Source organism: Cynoglossus semilaevis, chromosome 14 (assembly GCF_000523025.1).
Source record: "Cynoglossus semilaevis isolate Cse_v1.0 chromosome 14, Cse_v1.0, whole genome shotgun sequence".
NCBI classification, from domain to species: domain Eukaryota; kingdom Metazoa; phylum Chordata; class Actinopteri; order Pleuronectiformes; family Cynoglossidae; genus Cynoglossus; species Cynoglossus semilaevis.
In genome coordinates this window covers 5,938,907-5,960,900 of record NC_024320.1, presented here as the reverse complement: position 1 = coordinate 5,960,900, position 21,994 = coordinate 5,938,907, and the positions used below count along the sequence as shown (strand labels likewise).

Below are 21,994 nucleotides of genomic sequence, written 5' to 3'. Positions count from 1 at the left end.
TACTCAACACATTTGAATACCGTTCATAAAACCTCACTCACTACTCTGTGTGACGTACTGGTTGAGTGAACAAGTCCAACATGATTTTATAATAATATCGTCGTCGTTCACCCACTGAAAGAAATAAAAGACAAACAAACAAAAAACCGTATAAACTAGGGGTGTCACGGAATTCCTATTAGTGTGGTTGGAATGTGTTCGGTTGCTGCAGTCAACGACTACATCTGAGTGGCGATATTACACTCGGTAAAGGCAGTACCCAACTCTAATCTAGGGGGGCAGTAATGGTCTGTTTAATGCCTTACTACCGTTGAAACAAATAGAAAGATAAAACGCACAACATAGACACGTGGTTGTGATTCATGGGAGTTACACGGCCCCTTGCCCCCTTACACCGTTTCAAATCTGGTGTGAGAGAAAGTTACGCCCTCCCCGTCAGCTATGACAGCATGGGGTGTGAGTTTTGGATTGAACGAAAATCCGGTATCCTAACGGCGATGTGTCAAACACAAAAATAAAGCACGAGTTCAACAACGTCTCTCTGCTGTTTTTAAAAATCCTCTTAGTGCGAAAGGAGAGCAGACAAACGTCATAACTGGAACTATTGGCATATACAGTATATATTTCAACAGCAATGCGCCCATATACCTTGGAGCAGCGGTTCCCAAACTCTTTTGGCTGCGCATCTCTATGCTGAAATAACCAGAAAACACATATATAGCCCGCGTTTGTTTATTTATTAGAATATTAGCTTTGGATTATAAATTTTACAAAGAAAATGTTTATTTACACGTCTTTATTCTGTGGAAATATATGACACATAAAAACACTCCAAAAACACCCATCACATTTTACACGCCAGCGGCTTGTTTTCATTAATATGTAGTAAGTAAATAGTTTACTTATGAAAATATGCAGACAGTAAAATGTTAACATAACTGATGATAAAAGCTCAATATTGTACAGATTAATAAATATGACTTAAGATTAGAAAGAAAGAGCGTACATTTAACATATTCATTAGCCTCAGTTATCCTAAAGACTTTTCCCAAGCAGTTATCAAAGAAGTTCATCCTTGATGGGTGTTTCTCTATTTATGGCTGGTTTACCCAAGTGAACACTGTGTAAGGCCAAGAATGTTGCATTAATCAGAGACACGTTTATACAAAGTGCACACTTCAGGTGCTCTTACTCCCCACAAACCCAGACAGAGTTGTACTGGGTGAAAATGTCGTGTCGTATTACTATTAAAAGTGTTGCTTGCAGAGAAGTCGTACAAATACGTTACCGTGCAACTACGCTAGGCAGCAAAAAAAATGTTAGACAATCCGATCTTCTTTGTCTATTCAGCCTACGACGTTATCCGCACGTGTGCCTTATCTTTTTAAAAAATCGATAGACTAAAAGTTAATAAGTTAGTTAATAATGTCAGACATTCACCGAGCTTAACTTTCGAGCGAAAAGCGATTACTGCTCCCCGGGAATTGGCAACTGTCGTCGTGTGTACTGTATAATCAGTGTGTGTGTGTGTGTACATTGACGATAAACGTGATTCTTCTTCTAAAACAAACAAATAATAATGTATGAAAAGACTACTTCTACAACAGCAACACCGCCAACAGCTGTTACTACTACTATTACAAAACAACAACTAATTAAAATAAATAAATAATTAATAATATAATGATGCGTCGTCCCTTCAGAAGAAGAAGTTCGTATGCGCCACATTCGTGGAACCTAACCGAATTAATGCTCCTTGGTCAGGACAAGAAGATTATCCGTGCGTGCACGCGCACAGTAAGAAGGGAGGGAGAGTGAGGCGTAATCCAAGCCTGTGTGGAGGTAGGAGAAAAGGCAGCAGCAGTGGGAGGAGGAGGAGCGCACTTGTCCGTACCTGCACCGAAGGCTTCGAAAGTCTTATCCAGTCTGGGGACTATTATTAAAGTCATGTCTGATCAGTGGACCTCGCCAGGCCTCCAGTGTTAAAACCAGGAAGACTGTGGTTCCCCACACGGACAGCTATGGACGATGAATTTTTGAAACGCAGCTAATCCCAAGATTATACTGGTGGAAAAAGGACAGAAGCTGAGAGAGAAGCAAGATGGGGATGGGTCTGAGCACCGTGCGAACGCTCATCAGGAGATATGTGAGTTTTTTACCACCTCAACACACCCTAACTGTCTGACCGTGGTCACACAAACCGGCGCACTTTTTGTTCAGTGTAGGTATCGGTTTTCGTCCAAGATGAAACTCATCCCGATTAAGTTTCACACAGAACCCGGTGATAGAGACGGGGGGTAGGGGGAGGCACTGGCCCTCTTCTCGACAAAGTTGACGTTTTATCGACACTTCCAAACCAGGAAAAGAAAGCACAGACCACAGCCCACCATGTAAATCCACAATTCATACCACGTCATAACAAGTACAATCCCCAAACATCAAACACAGTCAAGAAGAGACTAGAATAAATTCGGTCCGATTCCGTTCGATTGAACTTTAGCAGTGAGGAGACTGTACCATAAAAACAGAGTCTTTGAATGTAAAAATAATACGATGATAGTGCATTGAAATGTAGTACAGATATTATAATAAAAGCATGAAAATTGCTGTTAATCTAAATTAAATGTATATTTAATATAAGTCTGTATATATATAGTTTACCATTTCATGAAGACCATTTCATTTAACTCCCAATGCTTAAATGTTTTTTATATACAAGTGTATATGGATATTTAAATATAACTGGTTTTGTTTTCATTTATGACTTGGAATTGGTTCATTATTGTGACTTTGAAGTTGAACAGGATTCTATAGACATGGAAAATATTTCCCAAATGTATTGTTTTTACATTTTCAACAATATGTCTGTTCCTTGACTGTTCCTTGCGCTTCTTCAATCTGCTCAACTGTTTCCACCTATATGTTCAGCTGCACTCCCTCGACTCTTTACCAGATTGTCTTCCTTTCATCATGCACTCATTCCAGTACTTGTTAATCCTGACTTGGTGGTGCCTTTTTTGTCATAAATGAATGACTGTCTTAGTTAAATAATTGTACGACTATGATAAAACAGAAAAGGGACCAAGGGAGGAAAGGGTTGTGTCTTGACTACAGAGAATGCTTGAAATACATTTTATTCACTGAAACACTGCAAATTGGCTCATACAGTAAGTAACTCAATGCTTACTTTTTAACTATTAAGTACCATTTTTAATTTCTTTTTAGAAAAAGGTTCACACAATATAAGGGGGGGACATGATATGCAAAATTGACCCCGCATATTTGCTTCTTTAGAGTATCTGCCTACTCCTTAACTGAGTAGAAGCTTTATGACCTGTTAAAATCTGGAAATGTCTAAAAATGAGCTGCAGGGATTTCACCCGCTTTGTGACATGTTGATAATAATAATAATAATAATAATAATAATACCCCACCCCTCCTCCTCCCCCATATCTCCAACACCAATGCTACCTGGGCAAGGATCTGTCTGTATTTGTTTAGCACATACGTGACTCTGGACAGCTCATGTCCATGTACAGCACGGATTGTGGCGCAACAAGTGCATTGTCTACATATTGAGTAAAAAAAAAGAGAAAACAATTTCTTCACAGCTGTGTGACAGCCCATCTGTAATTATAAAACAGACTTCCAAAAAAAAAATAAAAATATTATAATAAATGTACATATAATATATGTATAAAAAAAGTATAATATTGGCCAAATCTCAAGGTTGAAACAACCAAGGCGTAAAGATCTGGACCCAGCTGTTCAGGCCACAGCACGTACGGCAGCCACAGTGTCGGCTGAGAGCAGAGATCACACAGATTTCTGTGTCTGTCAATTTAATCAAGTTAATGAAAATTCACTGAACTCATGGAAGAATGTTACTTACATACAGACATCAGGTAACCATACAAATCTGTATAAGAGTAGTATAATACCCCCTTAAACCATCATGGATTCTTTAATACTCAGATGTCCGGTCTGAAGTCTAGGACCTAGGACACTTTTCTTATAGTTAAAAATGTATATTTAATGTCGGTGTGAGTCGGCCATCTTACCTGTTGGCTTGGCTGTCTGACCAGTTAGTTATCTTGTTAAAAAGCTCCACATGTATGAACATGACAACTGCTACAGCTTACCTTCTCTAATCCTGATGGACCCACTGATTAAAGGGTTAGGCCAATTTATTTAGTCATTATTTGTTTTGTAGTGTCTTTTCTGTTATACGTTCTGTATCAGATTTAAATAATCTACGGACATGTTGGACTGATTGCATTTACTCCCATTCAATATGCTGCTTTTTCTCCTGCTATAAATGGAACCAGCCAATTCAGTCCCATGAATTATGTAATCCAATTGTTGTCTCTGCGCTAGTTAAATCGATGGTCCGAAGAGGAGCAGCCTGCCTCTATGACTATGTCCTGCATTAAGCTCCATGGTAATGTCTTTGACAACAATTCTGATGGAACATGAGAATCAGGTTCAGAGGAGGGCTCCATATATTCAACCAATGCTTCTCACTGTAGCAAATGGCTCATTTGGTGGCCGTGACTAAAGTGAAACGTTGTTGTCAGAAACATGCTGTGACAGGGCTTTGATCGCCAGGATGCAGGATGCTGATGATGTCTGCTGCTGTAATTGATCTGTATAACTGCTTTAGACTTACAGATTGGGCTAAATTGATTAGCGATCTGGAGGTAAAGAGGCTAAAACTACTGCAGGAAGCATTTATCTGTCAATAGCTGGCCTTTAATGAAAAAAAAACCTTCTCAAAAAGCCAATCGATTATCCAGTAATCAAGGTATACGGTAACCCAAAGATATACTTAAAGCATTCCACTATGATTCATGAGCTGTGCACAAGCCTCTGGACATTTTATGACTGTAAGCATGCTGACTGTAAACGTTTCGTAAACCTAGAGGACATGGAGGCTCATGGATCAATCTAACAACAAAAAAATGCTCTTGAGAAGTCATTATTTTATGTCTGTGTGTTTGTGTGTGCGATAAGTTTTGGAGTAATTTATCAGTACCAGGGCAGTTTTATTTAATACTATTATCTTTTCCCATTTTGTAGGTACACAGAGTCCTTGCTACACTGTCGTTGAACTACAGTGTTTCGTGGTTACACTGTCTTTCGCCATAAACATATTAAGAAAGTCTTGTTACATCATTCTGATGTACGTTGTTAAAAGTTGTCCGCTCTGCTCACCAACTAGTTCCCGTGCAAACTAGTGGCCAAATACGTTGTCAGGCGGAAGACACCCTTGTTTATATTCGCCAGTTGTACGCCATACATAGAATTGTGCTACAATCACTTTCTTTCATTTGTGCTGTTTTTTTCTTTTGGGAACTTTTTGCCCTTCATTATGGCTCCCAGGTGTAAGTCAGACTCTTCTGACGCTTTAATGTCCTAGATGATGATGTCACCACTGTGTTAGTGTAGGTGAGTGACATAGGTACTGATGCACAGTATGTTTCATCAGCAAAAATGAGAGTTATGTCACGTCACTGTTGGAATGGAAGTCTGACGTGCATTTCTGGAATATATTAACTATATTAACTATAATACTATTGCATAGACTATATGTTAAGACAATATATATTTCGAGGGTACACGTCTCCAAGCCTACATAGTCTGAGGACAAAGCCCAGAGTCGTATGAATTCCTCACTTTATAGAGCTGAGCACTTCACCCTCAGGCAGTTAGTCGTAGAACTGAAGTGACATTCCTCTCTTTGCAACCTCATTTTCTGCTTACACTTCCCATGAATATAAGAAGTCATCAATGAGTTTCAGTGACTGTGTCATTTTAACTTGTGTGTATCTGTGTGCCGTCCTCTTAAAAAATTCTTCTTATCATATGAGAGTGAACAAAAGGTCTGTCTTTCTCTAATGTTCTTTAACTTAACTCTGCATGACGTGACAATTAAACATGCATCACATGGAAACTGTTTTGTTAATAGACATTAAAATCTTACAGAGGTGACTGTGGATCATTAGATCATTATTTGTTTTCTTACAAAGAAGCTGATGATTAACACATAAAAACATTCTCTTTTCATTCACTTATGTAATAAAGGTCACAAGATAGAAAGAAAAGATTAAGCCACCTGGCGTCTCACAATGTCTTCAATTTAAGAATTTGTAGATTTCAGGTTGTCTTTACAGGACACTGCAGGACCAGTAGCATAAGCTGTTTCTGTTTTTGTTTGACAAAGAACCTTACAGATTTCTGAACCGACGACAATGTAAAATGTGTTAACAGTAAGTGGGCTAAGTGCCGTCATACTTTATAATAACTACAACTGCTTTTCTCACTTCTTTTTGCCATCTTTCTTCTTTGTAAAAAGGCTATACACAGAATTTATCAAAAGATATTCCTCAGTAAAGAACAAACAAAAAATACTATCATTCTAACTGGACACCTCTCAAGTAAATGTCAACTATCAGAATATAAAGGTATTGCTTATGGAATGCCATGTGTGGTTGTTACACGTGAAAGTGTATTAACTGCATTCCTAGCTGTGGACTAATCTGGGTCCCTGGACAGGAAGTGCCTCTGTTACAGATACAGCCAAGTAGAGATTGCCCAGGAATCGTGACCGAAGCTTGTGCTGAGATTGCCCAGTGGGCGTTGTTAATGGAATCCCCCCTGATGTCATGATCAATGTTAATCTGCATCCAGTGTGTGATTCATGTGACAATCAAACATCCTGTGCCCCTGAAACAAAAGGGCCATGATAATCATGAACCATGGTAATGTAAATAAGCGCCTGTGGCCAAAAGTCTTGTGGTCAAACATTGTTATTTCAATCAAAAGGGAAGGCCTAGTGGAAAACATGAACTCCACCCATAAGAAGGAGGGGTTCACAGCAGTCACAGAAGTGTCAAGGATCCCTCACAGCACAGGAAAAACTAGGTGGCAGTATCTGGACACCCGTCTCTGTCTATGGTGGATTAAGGGATTACCAATGTTCATTTTGCCCCTATTCTCTTAATCCAGTTAACTATAAGTCTGAAGCAGCATCTGATCTCATTTACAGCTTCACTTCTAACAGTTGTTTGTACAAACTGTTAAAAAATGCAGCATAATAAGTGATGATGGAATCACCCTGTTGAGCCAGTGCTAAGTGGGTTGTTGTAGTACAATTGGCTGTGATACTTGGAACACTCCTGAAGTCCAGCAACCCAATACTCCGTCACAGTGTTTCACTACAACAGCTGCGCAGCGGTCGGTCAGTGTGACATGAAAAGCACCAACACTCACTGTAAGAGGAGTTCTGTACCATCAGAAACATGTGATAAACCCCTGAAGATGGGTCATCTCTGCCAACTCTTTAACCCTGCTCTCCAGTCCATTGCATTATTTATTGAGTATAGACATGTTCCTACTGGTACTGGTTCCTAGTGGTACTTGGTACTTCCACTAACATTGTACTTGTTTTGGTGGGCAACCCCTAATGTAAACAACAAACCATCAGTTCTCTGGGGGAAATAAAAAATCTAATTTTGAAGAAGAAGCTCCTCTCAAGTTTTTTTATCTTATTTCTAAACAATATTAAATTATTAGACAACTATTTTCTCTGTTCTCAGGACTGACAAACAGATTTAGTTTTAAACGTGTTTCCAATTGGTTACTAAGAAAACCATTGATTTTTTTGTAAAATATATACATATAAATGTTTAACCCTCCAATTAACTTTTGCCTGCTTTTCAACACCATTCTTTCAAATAGTTGTTATACATTTTATTCATTGTGTCATTATACTGTTATATATTATATTTTTCTGGATTTCTTTTTCAAAGGTGACTTTGGCTAGTCCTACTGCTCAATAATTTTGTACCTTTAATAGTTTGGTTTTCCCATAGTGTCGTAAATTTAATTTACCTGAAACATCTTTGTTTGTAGGGAATGGTGAGTAGCGAGTCAAAGAGCTAACTGACTAATAACTATAGATTTGTCATTTGTGGAGCAGCCTTTTCCTACTAATGATCTACCAATCACCAGCCAAGTGCACTGTGGTTCACTGCAGGATTTTTAACCTCTGAATACCGGTAATCTCTTTTGGCTCCTAAGTGGCTGCGTGCACTTTTCTTTCCTTTTTGAAAATGCTAGTATAATTTTCACATTCAACACCAAACCATAAAATGTTTCCAAAAATACATTATTCATTGTATTGTGATAAAAATGACCTGAATGTGAAACTTACTAATGGAATAACATGCATAAAATATGGCCCACGTTTACAGTAAAATCTAAATGTTATTATGGCCTGTTTCAGTGTTTAGAGGCCAGTAATGGTCGTCATACGGTGCACAGGGATACGCTCCATTAAGAGTAAGTATCTGCATTGTTGCAGTAACATTGAGAAAATGGAGACAGATGATAGATTGCTCTGGGTAATGGTGTGCAGAGGTCTCTATCCAATATAGAGATGATCCCCATAAAGCATTTGAACCAAGGTCTCAGAGTTAACATTGATCTGGGTTGCCATGAAAATGCTGAGCCTAAAGACAAGTTTATATTTTCCTTGTCTGAAGAAAAACACAAAGGAAAAAGGATGAAAGCCCCACTGCTAGAGTACGCTATTCCCAGTGGTCCTCATGTGAGAGAGAAAGGATGCTGATGGAACACTCTGCAGACATTAACCCCTTTTACTTTCCTCCATTTAGCTCAATAACCCTACCTCCTCGATTCTGTATTTACTTGGGACATTATTGATGATGTTGATTATTGGCTGAAAACTTGCAGGCGATCACAGGCTAAAGTGAATGAACAGCAGTCTGAATTATTTAGGCCTTTAAGGCATTATTTTACAGAGAAAAGCAGCACTTTGTGGATGATGTCAAATGTAAATATATACATATATATATATATATACACACACATATATATATATATATATAGTGTCTTTGGGTTCTTTCTAAAAGTAAATCTACAGACAGTAGTTTGGGCTGCCACCAGAAAAATAAAAAAATGAATTTGTACTATATTTAATTACCCATATTTGAGAAATTCTTGTGTTTTCTTGCTAACAGGCTGCTCTCTGGGAAATCAAACCCAGGACTCTCTGCTCTCTGTTTTCGAGACAGGCATGCTAACTGTTACACTATGGAACCAACTAACTTTATTTTAAGACCAGATTATCCACTAATGTAATAACAATATATCACAATCATGCAAGCAAACCATTTTAAATTCAATAAAGATTTATTTCGCAAAAGTATTTTTTATGATTCTTACATTTCCGACTGTATCTGAACACCCCTCATTACGGACACACCACTGAACGAGCCAATACTGACTGCAGAGCATAGATTCCTTTTTGTTGTAGCTTTGTTTTGTTTTGTTTCTTATTTACTTGGTTTATCTGTAATAATCCTCCCTAACATAATACAGCACAGTTTACATGAGTTTTACAGAGTATAAATTACATTGAAACTTAAAAGGACCTTGTGACCTGAATGACCCTGTGACCTGGATCTGATTCTAGATTGCATCACTTGATCATCATGTGATGTGAGTCACTGAGGCTCCACCAACCAGACCAACCTCCTCTAACAGTTTTCAGTAAGACCATTAAATACTAAATAAGTCTGACACATAAATCAAGAAGGAAAATGATTAGTTTAGAACAAAAAAAATAAAGATTACAAATATTTTACCTATATATGTACTGTATTATTACAAAGAAGAATTATCTTTGACCATTTACTCGGCCAAATTGTTTGATTTTCTACCGTAGATAATGAAGTAGTTCAGGGAGCCTTCTGTGCATGTGTTGGGGCTGCTGCTCTTTCGAGGCCACTATGGATGATGGTAGATGGTATGAAGTCTTCCTTAGTGGAACTTCTTGAGGTCATTTAGTTTGTCTGGTGGACTTTTTTCCCCAATGTGGCTGTCACATGATACGTGGCCTGTCACATGATGAGAAATGTTGTGGAGGACCCACCTAGCTGTATACAATGGACACTATAAAAAGTCATGGGGGTGTCATGAGATCAACGGCAGCACACTCCCTACGCGTGCAAACACACACTCCTTCAAGAAAGGAATGACAATTGACATGACAGCCTTTCACTGTGTTGCAGGACAAGTACACTCAGAGTACTCACTGTGCTGCCTCCACTGTCCTTTCTGTTGGTTAAAGGGCACATGTGCTTTAAAGTGGCCCTGGAGTGTGTACCAGTCCTGACAACAAAGTGTTAGTTGTAGTAACCAGTGCCTCTTTTCCCACTTGACATCTGCACTGTAATCACCAGACGACTGAAGAAGTCTGTCAGGCTGCCAATCAGATGGTTCCTCTTGTTGTCTTATTTGTGTCTTTGCAGTCGTAAAGAGATTGGTAATGTGGACTCAGTAGGAAGTTGCAGTATTTGATCTACTTTAGGGTGTGGGGCAAGGGGAGGGAGGTGGTGTGTTTGTACAAACCAGGTAGGAATGTTTGCTCACGTGTATTCTGCATTCCAGACTTAACCACATTCAGTTCTATTATATGGTAACAAAAGCTCTTATAAAAACTGTTGGGCAAAAATGGTTAAGGCCTTGATATATCTGTAGCAGCTGAGTTGCCGAATGATATTCTTTCTGTTTTGTGGAAAGCATTGCGATTTTTCTTTTTAAAGACTAAAAAATACCAATGACATCATCAGTTACTAGTCGATGTCAACCCGACTTTGATTTAATTAGTGTCAACTAGGGATGTCTGATCACCTCAGCCGCTGACATCAGCTCAATGTAAGCAAAATAATGTAATATACGTATGTACCGGGGTGTAAGAAAATATATATACACTGAAATATGTTATCGCAAAGCCAAATATCGCGATAACATATTAATATTCTACAGCATTGTATTGATTTTTTATTAACAATTTACATGCAAATATTAATGATGTTGGTTCATTGTTGTGTTGCATTTAAACCTCTGACCTCTAGTTGATTGTACAGGTACTGCAAATATCTGCAAGTATTTGAATCAAACAATCTTGTGTTTTTCATTTGTTAATCTAAAAAATCCTGCAAATGCTTTTATTTCTTCTCTAACGATTACAGATGTAGATCCCTCTGTTATGATTTCAGTAACCTGGTGTTAATCATGTAACACCATAGTGCAATTCAATTGTTAAAAAAACCTCAATATACCGTTGTGCTTATGGTATCGCAGTATATCGCAATATATTGTATCCTTGGCCCTGTATCGTGATACGTATTGTATTGCCACATTTTTCACAATACACACTCCTAGTATATACAGTATCAGTTGTTTTACATGAAAAACCCAATAAAATTTGATTTCAAAATATTGGCACAATCAATGAAATATCTAACTGCGCCACAAGGCATAACAACAAATGGCTAGTGACTAAGCTAGCCCACTTGGTTCAATTTGTGATTAGTACAAACGAGGAGGAGGAACTTGTGTTGTTCACCAATAAGTGACGAGACATCGTCCCATGAAACATGAGCTAGAGATCAAACTTAATCGTCTGTTGTAACACGCCTCTCCGTTTTCTTTATCTGCCGGTCTATAGTTTCAACTATTGGATTAGCCTAATTCATTAATTAATAAGATTTTGCTAAACAGGCTTAAGAAATAAAACTGTCCTCTTGTTTATGTCCCTGCAGTGTATAGGTGAAGACAACTGGGTGGACACCAGGACCGTTTACATTGGACACAAGGAGCCTCCCCCTGGCACCGAGGCCTTTATACAACAACGATTTCCTGACAACAGAATAGTCTCCTCCAAGGTCAGTGAACCACTGCATGGAACAATGGAAGGAAGGAAAGGAAACAAAAATACTACAGTCTAACTTTAAAACACCTGATAAACAAACTGTGGTGTCCACATCTATGGTGCACACACAAGTATTCTTTAATAATATTAAGTACTCACTATGTCTCTTACATACAGGCACATTAGCCCAGGCCTCTGTAGGTAGAAGTTCCACTACATATAAAAACCCTCAGCACTTTACCCATTCATTAAAGGAGTACACATGATACTGTGTTTTTTCTTTTCAGTACACATTTTGGAACTTCATCCCAAAGAATATGTTTGAGCAGTTCAGGAGAGTAGCCAACTTCTACTTTCTGATCATATTCTTGGTCCAGGTGAGAGTACTTCATATTAATGTTTATTTGATGTTAAAAGTAAAAGTGTGTTAGTGGTTAATTGGAAACTATCTGATTGTGTATGGCATTGTTTCTCAAAGATTGGGTCACGGCCCTCAGGTGGGTCGTAAGAGTTTTATTTTGGGTCGACTGCTATGTTTCCCTGTCTATTGATTTAGGCCACAAAGATTTGTGACTTTTAAAATATGGTTCACTTAAACCAACTACATGCCTGGTTCACTGGTAACCAGCTGTTTATTATGGCGTTTATTTGTCATCCATTCCCCCAGCCGTTGTGTATATTACATCTTAACCACTATTGAACTGTAGATAAAAATTCTGGGCTTTTTCTTGTTCAAGTTTGTCCATCATTAGTATTTATTATTGTTGTTAATTGTTTATGGAATAATAATAAATAATAACTATAATAATAACTAAATAATAAGTTTCTCATGTCACATGTATAACATTTCTATCTGAACTTTTAACTTTTAATTAATTAACATGTGTTTTTTTTTCTCTCTCTCACATAAGTTGATTATCGACACGCCCACCAGTCCGGTCACCAGTGGACTGCCACTGTTTTTTGTCATCATAGTCACAGCCATCAAACAAGTAAGACTTAGTTTTTTTCCACACTTGATTCGATCATGTTTCACGACTGATCACTGCTTCTCTCGTGTCAGGGTTATGAGGACTGGCTGAGACACAAATCGGACAACGCCGTCAACCACTGTCCCGTCCACGTGGTGGAGAACGGGAACGTTGTGTGCAAACAAAGTTGCAAGCTCAGGGTAGGTGTTCCACGGTCACGCCTCTGTTCTACAACTTACAGGGACCAAAAACAAAAGAACACAGGCGGCAACGCCAGGGTGTTGTTTTCTTTTCTTTGTTTTCATTTGAGTTGCACTTCACTATAGTTCTGAGATTATATTTCCTGACAGTATTAAGAAAACTTTACAATGAATTAACTAATGACTCAATATATAAATACATATAATCATATTATTTATCATAATATAGTATTATATTTGATATAATCAATTTTGTTTAAACACAGTTGGACTACAAATAATATTTAAATATGACGTATACATATTTCATTTAATGTTTTGGTTGAGGTCTCTATGAAACACCGATCTCATTACCTCCAAGTCATATATACAGTACGTTGGAACACTTTCTACGTCAGGTGGAACAACCAGTTTTTGGAAAACTACATCAAAACAACCTGAATCAACTTGTTAGTAGAGACAGGTTTATACAGGGGTATTCAGTTTGAAATGAGTTGCAAAGAGTGAGTAGTTCAAATGTAATGAAATGTTAATAAATAGATGTCTGAGATTATATTTTAGTTTGTTGTTTTTCAAATGTATTATTATTTAAGTGTACACATTAAGACTTTCTGGAGAAGGCTTAGGGAAAGGAAAATCCTGACTGAACTCCCAGCACAGCTCCAGTCCAGGCCTGAGAACACACTGACAACTGACTCTGTTGATGTGCAGAAACCCAGAGCTTCTTTAACACCTCAGAGAGTAGTGAGCAGTAATCCGACACGGTAAAAGGAGAAAACAAAGTAGTGCAGGTAAATCAATAAATGAAAAGAGAGGTGCCAAAAGGCCATTCTATAGGGTCAGGGAAAACATATAGAAAGATTACAGCGAAAAGAACTGTCGTGGCCAACCAAGAGAAAGTGAGAGTTGTTGATGAGAGCAGAGGTTGACTGTCAGGAGGAAAGGACAGAGTTAGAAACAAACAAAAACAAACAGGCAGCAGTGTTAGGTCCGTGGCTGCAGTTGGTTTGACGTCATGGTTTGTAACAAAGTGGAACCTGTCAGATCCAAACACTTTCACATGATTGGTCCAAAGTCAATCTCTTGAAACAGCTAGCACTTCTCAGCTGTTCTCAATAGTGCACAGTCCAGACAGCAGGTTATGGGTGCATCAAGGAAGGACTACTTCAGGTCAGTTATGATGAAAGTCTGACACGGTTAGTAATGACAGGAAACAAACTGTCATTACTAACCGTGTCAGACTTCCATCATAACTGACCTGAAGTAGTCCTTCCTGGTCACACCGTACCCCTCAGTGTAGAGCACTGTGGAAGTTTCTAGCATCCTTTCCAAAGGAGGGTTATTCTGAATTGAGTACAGTAACAGTTGTCAGCGCCACCTCCTGACCCACAGGGAGAAAGACACAACCCTGAGAGTAGAGCTAGGAGTGAGCTCAAAGAAAGAAAAGACTTTGATCCCTGTTAAGATGTGTTGTTTTTGAGCCTACATTGTACACAGCCTTATAATAAAGGTGGTTCCGTGTTCCTTGGACCCCAGCAGACTCTACCTATGACTGTTGTCCAATCCAACACATCAGACCTTTTAGCTCCTCCTGTAGGCCACTGGAGGATGGACTAATGTCCCCTTCTTGGGTTGGACCCCAAAAAGGACAATGTCTTCAGGCACTCAGTGATGGTGTTGGGCCTTTGACTAATGATGAGTAACAGGTAGGCTATATAGGCTATAACCCCAGGCCTGGCTCCATGGGATCTGGTCCTTACTCATTACTCTTGGTGTGGGTCTTCTTGACTGGTCCTTCACATTACTTCACTCACAGCAACAGAATATAAACACCCTTTAGAAACGCTCGTCTTCAAGCAGCTGTTAGTGTGACGTTTCCACACAGGAAATGTCAAAATACCTTCAACACGGTCTGAAGAGCAGTGAGGATTTGACAGTGAAATGAGACGCCGTCAAACGGAGCAGGTGTTTATGAAGGCACTAAACTCAAACTGCTGCTCCGTGGTGGGAACATTACTCCATTTTGTGGTTTGTGTAACTCTTATCTGAAGAGTGGACACTTAATTTTGTACTGGCAATCTGGATCTTGATAATTGATTATGAATCCATAAAAACAAATGAGTGAATAAACAAAGTAGTGCTGTGTTCTCAGGTCGGAGACATTGTACTGGTGAAAGAAGACGAGTCTTTTCCATGTGACCTCATACTTCTGTCCTCATCTCAACATGACGGCACCTGCTTCGTCACTACAGCCAGTCTGGATGGTGAGAGCAGCCACAAGGTGTGTATGGAGTCATGTGTGAAAAGTGCAGCTTTAGGTCACTGTGTCTCTCTTCAGTTTTACTGGCTCTTGCTCAGTTGTCATATTTTCTGTTTGGTTTTGGGTTGTTTTCTTTTGCCAGACATACCATGCAGTCCAGGACACTAAAGCTTACAACAATGAGAGGGAGGTGACCTCCATCCATGGCACCATAGAATGTGAACAGCCACAACCAGATCTGTACAAGTCAGTAGAACTGGAACATGTCATCTGGACTCTCACAGAAACACCCCTAAATCTTTTTTACACCTTCTGATCTTTCACAGATTTGTGGGTCGGATCAACATATATATGAACAATGAGCCAGTGGCCAGGTAGGCTGCATGGTATACACCTCATATTTTAGTCAATGTGTGCATCTTAAAAGTGTGTTTTTACCTTGGTGGGGTTTGCAGGCCGCTGGGGTCAGAAAACCTGCTGCTGCGGGGGGCCACGCTGAAGAACACAAAGTACATCTATGGTAATGTCACAGCCTTCATTTCTGTATATACTGTAGTCTCCTAGTACAGTTCTGTGTAGAAAACTGTATTTTCCAAAACTTGAAAAAACATCTTCAATATTACATTAATGATAACAGATGAGATAAAAAAAAACAAGACATATATTTTATAAACTTACCCCGGTGGATGTGTCTTTTTCAGCTGCTGCCATTTACACCGGTATGGAAACCAAGATGGCTCTGAATTACCAGGCCAAGTCCCAGAAACGATCTGCAGTGGAAAAGTAAGGTTCCAATTGTAAAAAAAAAAACAAAACAATTCAGTAGTGGATCATCATGTTTGTCATTAGTTTCCCACCTGTTCACTGTTTCTCATCATCACTGACTGGTTCATTTCCTGATCTAGAGGTCATGACCTCAGGTGGTCTGTACATATGTAGCTACTAGACACACTGGGTGTTCCACCTGAAACTGCATTTGCACTTATTTGCCAAACTGTAGCTTCTTCTATTCAGTAGATCTGTGGATACAGAACACAATAACACTGTCACATCAGATTATGTTTTTGTGTGTATTTCAGCGCCGTAGAGAATTGAATTGTTGAAATATGTTGTCATATCTTAAACATCCTTGGATAAATATAATATCCTCCAATAATTTTTAACGGTCTCCAAAAGGGCATAGACATTTCCAGTATCAAAGTATGTTTCTGTACAGGTCCTTTCTTACTGCTCTTGTCCATCCTGCAGGTCAATGAATGCTTACCTGGTAGTCTACCTGTGCATTCTCGTTAGCAAGTCCCTCATTAACACCATGCTAAAGTATGTGTGGCAGGCGGACGCCAACAGGGATGAGCCCTGGTACAACCAGAGAACAGAAGCAGAGAAACATAGACACATAGTGAGTGTTCATCACTGGTACATCATTTCACCAGCTTCGTTTCATTCCACTTCCTGTTCACCATCTTGTCCTGTTCATCCCACTCCTCATCCTCAGGTGATTAGGGCGTTCACAGACTTCTTGGCCTTCATGGTTCTCTTCAACTACATCATCCCTGTCTCCATGTATGTCACTGTGGAAATGCAAAAGTTTTTGGGCTCCTACTTCATCATTTGGGACCACGAGATGTTAGATGAGGAGACGGAAGAAAGAGCGGTGGTCAACACGTCCGACTTGAACGAGGAACTTGGACAAGTAATAGAGTCCGGCCAGGGCTGGGCAATAAACAAATCTTGATGAATTATCTGTGAAACATTACACTGGTAAAACATACACGTATTTGTAACGACTGTCACTTAGAATCTTCCTGGTCTGATCTGGTTCTACATTACTCCTCCAGGGATGGTCATCCACATCACAGGGTTAAACAAAATAACAAATACAAACAAAAACATGGGAAACACATAGTAAAAATGACTGAGAAACTGAGTTCAATTTTTTTATAAATTACGTTGTCATCCGTCAACGTCACGTCTGACTGTAGCCACAGAGCAGCACAGCTATCAGTGATACTACCTTTAACTTATCTTGGTGCCACTAACAGCTCTAGAAAGATATGTAATCTTTATAGCAGTGTTGTATTGTAGTGTCATAGAGTGTAGTTCTCTGTTACAATACATTAGAAAGTTATGACTGTTGCCAAATCCTCCTTGAAGGAAGTGAAAGGTGTCATTTGCGTCACTATTTTCTTGCACATGTGAATTTGAAACTTTTCAGGGTTTGACACAAAATGTCCAACTGAACAAAACAAAACAAGCTCTCTTTCCTACGCTCTCCACAGGTTGAGTACGTGTTTACAGACAAGACAGGAACACTGACCGAGAACAACATGGAGTTCATAGAGTGCTGTGTGGATGGATACGTGTATGTGCCTCATGCCATTTGTAACGGCCAGGTAATAACTGGGCGGACAGTGATTATGGTTATCTGAGCATTTTCAAATTGGTTCAAAATAACAGAATCTAAATTATTTTATAACTTTGTATTAGTTTTTTTTTCACACTTTTCTATGGATTCTATTTATTTGTTTGTTTTCATTCTTAAAATGTAATTTCTCCCTCCTCCCCCACTCACTCACTCACCCTCCCCTCTCTTCTGATCAGCTGATGCCTGATGCAGTTGGTATGGACATGATTGACACCTCACCAGGTCCTGACAGCAGAGTGAGTCAACGCCTTTTTGTGTATTTTGTATATTTAGTAATATGTAAGTGTACGTGTTCAGGGCTGATGCAGCATTGGACACTGTTGTTCCCTCACAGGAACGAGAGGAGCTCTTTTTCCGGGCCCTGTGTTTGTGCCACACAGTGCAAGTGAAGGAGGAGGAGACGGTGGACGGACTCAAACATGGGAGTCATCACGGGAAGTCTTCATCCTTTTACATCTCCTCGTCCCCTGACGAGGTGGCACTGGTGGAAGGAATGAAAAGGTGCAGTTAGCAGCATTAGCAGCATTAGCAGACATTACAAACATTTGTGATTACACTTCAGTAATACGTGGTAATATTTGCCTTAGGCTTGGGTTCACGTACATAAGACTGAAGGAGGGTCACATGGAGATATCAAACAGAGAGGATGAGATCGAGAGGTGAGTTCATGTTAAGATGACCAGACATCAGAGACAGGTGTCCTTTAGATTTTTTAAAATTAAGATTAATTACATTTTGGAGCACTACTTTCAGAGTGGATAACACTGTTGGTAAAATGTAACAGAAAATGACTTTTATTTTTTAGGTTTGAGCTGCTAGAGGTTTTGACATTTGATTCAGTCAGACGGAGAATGAGCGTCATTGTCAAAACTAGCACAGGTAACATCTCACAATACCTCACACTCTATATGTATATGTGTGTGCATGTAAATATACATACATATACATAAATATATATATATGTACATATGTATATACATAATTATATACACACACACATATATATATATATATATATATATATGTTTGGGCTCATTTAAATTAAAGTATTTCTTTCTTGGTTTGTGTGTACAGGAGAGTTTTATCTGTTCTGTAAGGGGGCAGACTCCTCCATCTTTCCCAGGGTCATCTCAGGAAAGGTGGAGCAGATTCGATCACGTGTGGAGCAGAACGCACTGGTGAGTTCAAAGACTAGGATGAAAATCTGAAATCAACCTGACTTTGATAACATGACTTTTCATGTCTATTGTTTTCTGGATGATTTCACATCACTGAGACTTTTTCATTTAGTTTATGGTCCGTTCACTCACTCTAATGTTCCAGTTGTTCCCACTTCAGCACCATCAATGTTCACACAACAGCCGACACTCACGTCACTGGGACATTCATGTTAGACACATGATTAACAACACTGCCTTAGGTTTCTGTTGCCTCTACGAACCTTTTTTTAGTTTAATACTGAGGGTACATCATTGTACACCCCCCCCCCTTACAAACTTTCCTTCTTTTTTTCCGCCTGTGTGAAGTGAGGTGTCCGTGTAGTCAGTGCTGTGGTGTGATTCGGGTGTTTTATTAATTTGCCTTCAAACCTCGACTGTTTTTACTGCTATTTTTACAGAATATTTTACAGTTTAAACTTCAGACTTTGAGGCCTAATAGAGGCAACACCATGCTGGGTAACTATACAGTATAATGCCTGTCACACACACTCAGCAATATGTGTTTAAAGGGTTAAAGAACCACGCATACATTTGCAAAAATGTTACTTCTCCACTAAAAAAAGGGTTTGGAACAGTCTGCTGTGTGAGATACACGGGAGCATAAAGGGTTAAATGCTTCCTGGAGGTTGTGCTTGTAGCTATGGCAGCTAAAGATAAACATTTGTGGAACCGTTGTTGAGTGTTCCAGGAGATCGGCTAAAAAATGATCGACCAGAATTGAACATTTTGTTTGATTATATATTTGATGTCGTCTTAGCCCAGCTCTGCTCTGATTGGGTTGTAGGTGGGTCTAAGGACTCTTTGTGTGGCATACAAACGTCTGAGCCCTGAACAGTACCAAGAGGTTTGCCATCTGCTGAGTAATGCAAAGTTGGCCCTGCAGGACCGCGACAAACGACTGGCAGAAGCGTACGACCTGATAGAGAAGGACCTGATTCTCCTGGGAGCCACTGCAGTGGAGGACAGGTGATTGATTTCTATTAATCAGTCAGATAAACCTGTGTTGATCTGACTAATTTATATTGTTGTTTAATTGGGGTTTTTTTTCTTCGCAACAGACTTCAGGGTCTGACTGACTGTTTAATTGTTTGTTTTTTTTCTTCGCAACAGACTTCAGGACAAAGCTGCAGACACTATTGAGTCTCTGCACAAGGCTGGTATTAAGGTTTGGGTCCTGACTGGAGACAAGATGGAGACAGCAGCAGCGACCTGCTATGCCAGCAAGCTTTTCCACCCCAACACCCAAATCCTGGAGCTGACCACCAAACGGACGGAGGAGCAGAGTCTTCATGATGTCCTGTTTGATCTGAGCAGAACCATCCTCAGGCAGCATGGAAACATGACCAGGAACACTTTCTCGAGGTGGGATGATATCTGCTTAGGTCGGCATTTGACATCCAGGTCCTTTTATTTAAAATAGTTTAGATGCCTGGGAGCTCCCATGGACTACCTAAGGTGCCCGTGGGGTATGTTCTAAAAATAAAACTAGTCAACAAGGGGGTCAAAAGTTGTACTGTTACTGTTCTTTTTGAATCAGTTCCACTTGCAATTATAGTCAGGTGGGTTCTATTGTACGTTCCAGAACTTGACGCAGCAACATTAGTATTCTTTTTGATCATTATTACCTTGAATGGGAAGTCTGTATCAAACAAGTAGCTCTTCGTATTACTGAGTACCCTTGAAGTAGCTCTCAGTTTCAAAAAGGTCGGTGACCCCTGGTTTAGACACTTGGAAATTAGCACGGTCAAGAGGATGTGTCTTAGAAGAGACACATTAAATGTTAACCGTAATATACAGCATATATATATTTATTATACGTGTTGTACTTGGTCTAGTTTGTCAGATGACTGCACTGACTACGGTCTGATCATCGATGGAGCCACCCTCTCTGCGGTGATGCGACCCAGCCAGGAGGACTCAAACTCAGGAAACTACAGAGAGATTTTCTTGGATATCTGCCGTAACTGCAGCGCTGTGCTCTGTTGTCGAATGGCACCACTTCAAAAGGCACAGGTAATGAGACAACCATGGTTTACGTTCTTGTTTTCAACTTTTCTGCTATTCTTCTGTCACAAACGTCTCCATCCATTCCACGGTTTTCATCACCTCTTCTGTTCACTGTCCATTATTCTGAACGGTTGACCGTAGGTATTAACCTCATCCACCTTTACCACCTCTCCTCACACATCGACCACATCTCTTCTATGATGGTCTCCGACCAATTTGTACCGGCACCGCTCAACAGTACCGAGACATCCGATCTGATATGGAAGTCATTTTCCAAAACCGCATGATTGTTTGGGCTCAAGTTTTACACCAGATTCCCTTCCTGATGCAACCCTCACCACTTTATCTTGGTTTGGACCGGCACTAGAAGGACATGGGATATTCCCCCCAAAAAGCTGTTGTTTTTTTTTTTGATATTTTAAAGGTCTATAAAAGTTCCCTCTAGAGTTCTCCTACATATTGTCAAGAGACAGAACGCCTGAACCTGCTCTCTTTCATTTCCTTTCAGATAGTGAAGTTGGTCAAAACATCCAAGGAACATCCGATAACGTTGGCTATTGGAGATGGAGCTAATGATGTCAGCATGATTCTGGAAGCCCATGTAGGCATTGGTTAGTCAGTTAAGCATCTGATATTAAAAATAACTCATACAAGTTTCACTTCTGCTCCTATGTTAGCTCAGTGTAACAGGAAATATGTTATTTAAGTTACCTGTGAAACTGGAACTAGAAAAATACAACTAGAACGTTCTAGAGTGTTTGATGGAATGATACAGTGTGCAAATGTGGAACCTGTACTGTATGTGCTATTAGCTTAGCTATATACTGTGAAGTAATGGACTTCTCATGATGTTTTTGTATGTTTCTGATACTGAGGATAAAAAGGATGGAATCATCAAGTCAAATCTAATCTGATATTATTACGTGCATAATTTAACCTACCCAGAAACGGCAATGCTCTGTTTTCTCAAGGTATTATGGGTAAAGAGGGACGTCAGGCTATGAGGAACAGTGACTACGCAATCCCAAAGTTCAAACACCTAAAGAAGCTGCTGCTTGTTCACGGTCACTATTACTACATCCGCATCTCTGAACTGGTGCAGTACTTTTTTTACAAGGTAAAAAAAAATTCATAAACTCCATATGTGGATTGGAATTACTGCTCATTT

The 21,994-nt window shown here is 39.5% G+C and overlaps 1 protein-coding gene across 4 annotated transcripts in view; it reads left to right on the top strand.

Moving 5' to 3' along the window:
* The first annotated feature begins 35 nt into the window (after positions 1–35).
* LOC103389322 (probable phospholipid-transporting ATPase IH) overlaps positions 36–21,994 on the top strand; it is a 32,052-nt gene continuing 10,093 nt past the window's right edge. Inside the window, exons 1-23 of one of the 4 annotated variants that reach the window (XM_008324693.3) lie at positions 36–2,146; positions 11,634–11,756; positions 12,031–12,120; positions 12,655–12,735; positions 12,807–12,914; positions 15,067–15,195; positions 15,317–15,420; positions 15,501–15,548; positions 15,630–15,694; positions 15,876–15,957; positions 16,423–16,573; positions 16,670–16,867; positions 17,454–17,567; positions 17,776–17,835; positions 17,934–18,100; positions 18,187–18,258; positions 18,405–18,478; positions 18,674–18,777; positions 19,604–19,785; positions 19,930–20,181; positions 20,655–20,832; positions 21,335–21,437; positions 21,798–21,943. In XM_008324693.3, coding sequence (XP_008322915.1) covers positions 2,102–2,146; positions 11,634–11,756; positions 12,031–12,120; positions 12,655–12,735; positions 12,807–12,914; positions 15,067–15,195; positions 15,317–15,420; positions 15,501–15,548; positions 15,630–15,694; positions 15,876–15,957; positions 16,423–16,573; positions 16,670–16,867; positions 17,454–17,567; positions 17,776–17,835; positions 17,934–18,100; positions 18,187–18,258; positions 18,405–18,478; positions 18,674–18,777; positions 19,604–19,785; positions 19,930–20,181; positions 20,655–20,832; positions 21,335–21,437; positions 21,798–21,943 — 2,676 coding nt within the window. In that variant the 5' untranslated portion in view covers positions 36–2,101. The remainder of the gene's footprint in view (positions 2,147–11,633; positions 11,757–12,030; positions 12,121–12,654; positions 12,736–12,806; positions 12,915–15,066; positions 15,196–15,316; positions 15,421–15,500; positions 15,549–15,629; positions 15,695–15,875; positions 15,958–16,422; positions 16,574–16,669; positions 16,868–17,453; positions 17,568–17,775; positions 17,836–17,933; positions 18,101–18,186; positions 18,259–18,404; positions 18,479–18,673; positions 18,778–19,603; positions 19,786–19,929; positions 20,182–20,654; positions 20,833–21,334; positions 21,438–21,797; positions 21,944–21,994) is intronic. The other 3 variants (XM_025062199.1, XM_008324692.3, XM_025062198.1) reach the window with 3 other exon arrangements.